The following is a 2,843-nucleotide window of genomic DNA, read 5'->3' as shown; positions in this document are numbered from 1 at the left end:
CTTAGACAAAAGCATGCCGAGGCGCGTCGAAGGGGGGGCACCGATCAACCTTATGGCTGATTTCCAACAATATTATACATAACATTAATAATGTCAACACTATAATATTAATAATACTAATATTGTAGCATTAATATTAATTATGACGTCAGTAATATCAATACTACAATATTAACAATATTAATACTGCAATATTAACATCAAAATTTCCTGATAGAAAAAGTCACGAAACTACAGAATTAATATCAATGTAATATAATTGAATTGAATTTAATCGTGAAAACTTTTCTCAAGCTGTTTTTGAACTTAAGTAAATAACATAATTTAAGTCAATTCTTTTAACTGGGTCTACTATTCTATAACAAAGAGATAGTTGGAATTTTATAGCTACGGCAACGAAATTGTTGACAGCGACGTATGAAAACTGGATAGAAATACATTTATTTATTATTACCATTTTATCTCGATGAATATATTTTTATTCTATATACATATATTTATTAATATCTAGTTATCGAATAAGAACGGCTGTTCATATAATGGCAAACTCACCCAAGGCGGACGTAATAATAGACATTCGATCAGCTGTGGACACGCACCAGCGTGCTGTTGAGTTGGTACCTCTATTCAAAGTATTAGAGCGACACTATTCACCAAAAACCCTGATTCACAAATACGCGGACACTTTGCGCATTTTTAATAACCATTTCTTCGAATTAATATCCTTTATAAACCCACCACGTTCTTCTACAATCTTGTCACTATTCCTGTATGATAAAAGATATATTTATTATAAAATAATAATATTTCGTAAGTTGGTAATTAATATTAGTAATTATAATTATTGTTTCTAGTAATTGTTGAACTGTGCTATTAAATTTACTGATGTTCATTATGATACTATCTTATTAATTAATAAATATATATGGAAATTCTATTTATGATGCCTGGAGCGCGACAATATTATAAACAATATATATAATTATATTGTTTGATTGCAATCGTCATTTGAAGCAACTTTTTCCTTTACAAAAATTTCTCCCGCGCTTTGGTTTACGAGTTATTAACGAAAAGCACTGTCCAATGAGAGGCGAGCTCGACTGACGCGACGTAGCCGAGCCAATGAACTAAACTGGGCTTGGTCTACTGGCTCCGCCTTGCGCCAGTCGAACTCGTCTCTCATTAGTCAATTTATTTCCTTAATAACTCGCAAACGAAACCGCGGATCGAATTTTCGCTAAGGAAAAAGTTATTTGAAATGATCTCAGGAACGTTTCTTTCCCCAAAAATAATATAATTTAATAAAAAATAATTCAATAAATAAGCGTTTCAGCCCAACGAGACTTTTGTTCGCGTTTTCCTTGTCGCATAAAATTTATGCACTAAGTGTCCGTGTTTTTGTGAACAAAGGGTCATACATGCTATTACTATTTAATAGTTATATTATTACTGTTTTTCGATGTTTTATACTCATCTTATATTGTTTTCAAACTTCGTGATCTCGCAAACGAAGACTCTCCGCGACTCTCACGGACAATATGATGCTGTCCTATCTAGTGGCGATCGTAACCGTTGTCATCTCGTTCGCTGCAAGTTTATACCGTGTAAGTCTATTTCAATAGAATTTTCAACCCTTTTCGCTCGAAGCTATATTAAAAGCAAATCTGAAATAATCTTTTCAGCTCAGAATATTTCTATGTAACAAAGTGCACTTTTATTCGTACGAAACTGACCAACAATTCCACTAATTAACAATCTCTTAATGTAAACTTTATTTATGTAAAAATTATCTTTGGACACGATAAAACAATTTTATTGCTACCTTAGATTCAGGACTCGAGCGCAAAGGGTTAATGCATCGCGGATATATCGAAGGCTATTTTTAATGTGCTGCGACTATTTTCAAGATTACTTTTAACCCTTCTGGTACCAGTGCCGGATATACGAGGCGTCCATGATGCGACGACCGGTATAAATAACAGAATTTTATATATATTAATATTGCAGCTGGAAGCAATTATTTTTGTTTTAAAAAAAGACTGTTTCATCAAGCACAGTATTTGTTTAACGCTTCAGACAATCTTTATATATTTATATGTATTATATTTATGTGCGAATTTTCGGCGCGGCACCTCGAGAGTGTCATGGCGGACAGAGTACTCCTACCGAAAGGGTTAATATACCGCGACTATTTCAAAGACTATTTTCAATGTACTATAGCTTTTCTTATCGATCACGGAGTTGCATGAAATCGTAAACACTCTGATCAGCGCTAAATTCGTGCTGGTACACGTGATAATTATGTTCTTAAACAACTACAGCGGCCAAAAGTTAATAACCTCCAGTACGGAACTTTTCTACGACGTGTGAGTTTGTTGTTTTTTGTCCACGGAAGTGCATAAAATGTTTATCTATTGTTTCTCAGCTTGTTAACGAAAGTGGAGAATTAGAGAAGAAATGAGACGATTATTTTAGCTCCGGGGATCATTTTTATAATTATTGTGAATTGGCGAGGCTACGATAATGATGTCTCCTCTTCTTTAATTGTACATTTTTGTTTGAAGGCTGATGGACAATTGGAGAACATTGATTATGAGTTGTTTAATTTGCAAATAATCAGTTGTCCTTCACGTTTGTTATTTTATGTTTATCACTTTACGTTTGTTATTTTATGTTTATTACTTTACGTTTGTTACATTACGTCTGTCACTTTATCGTAGTTTATTGTCTATACTATCTGTACTATATCTATTATTAACCAGTACTTTATTGTTCACTATTTCCATCATCTATTCTTTAATCCCTTGCACTATAATAACAAGTCAGACTCGTGATACAGATCT

At 33.1% G+C, this 2,843-nt stretch overlaps 1 protein-coding gene across 1 annotated transcript; it reads left to right on the top strand.

Moving 5' to 3' along the window:
- Positions 1–417: 417 nt before the first annotated feature.
- On the top strand, positions 418–2,837 carry LOC144477656 (uncharacterized). The gene is made up of 3 exons (XM_078195391.1): positions 418–613; positions 1,514–1,604; positions 2,221–2,837. The coding sequence occupies exons 1-3, from the start codon at positions 540–542 to the stop codon at positions 2,368–2,370; spliced, it is 315 nt and encodes a 104-aa protein (XP_078051517.1). The 5' UTR covers positions 418–539; the 3' UTR covers positions 2,371–2,837.
- Positions 2,838–2,843: the final 6 nt, after the last annotated feature.

Source organism: Augochlora pura, unplaced genomic scaffold (genome assembly GCF_028453695.1).
Source record: "Augochlora pura isolate Apur16 unplaced genomic scaffold, APUR_v2.2.1 APUR_unplaced_2698, whole genome shotgun sequence".
Lineage (NCBI taxonomy): Eukaryota > Metazoa > Arthropoda > Insecta > Hymenoptera > Halictidae > Augochlora > Augochlora pura.
This window is presented reverse-complemented; position numbering and strand designations above follow the sequence as displayed.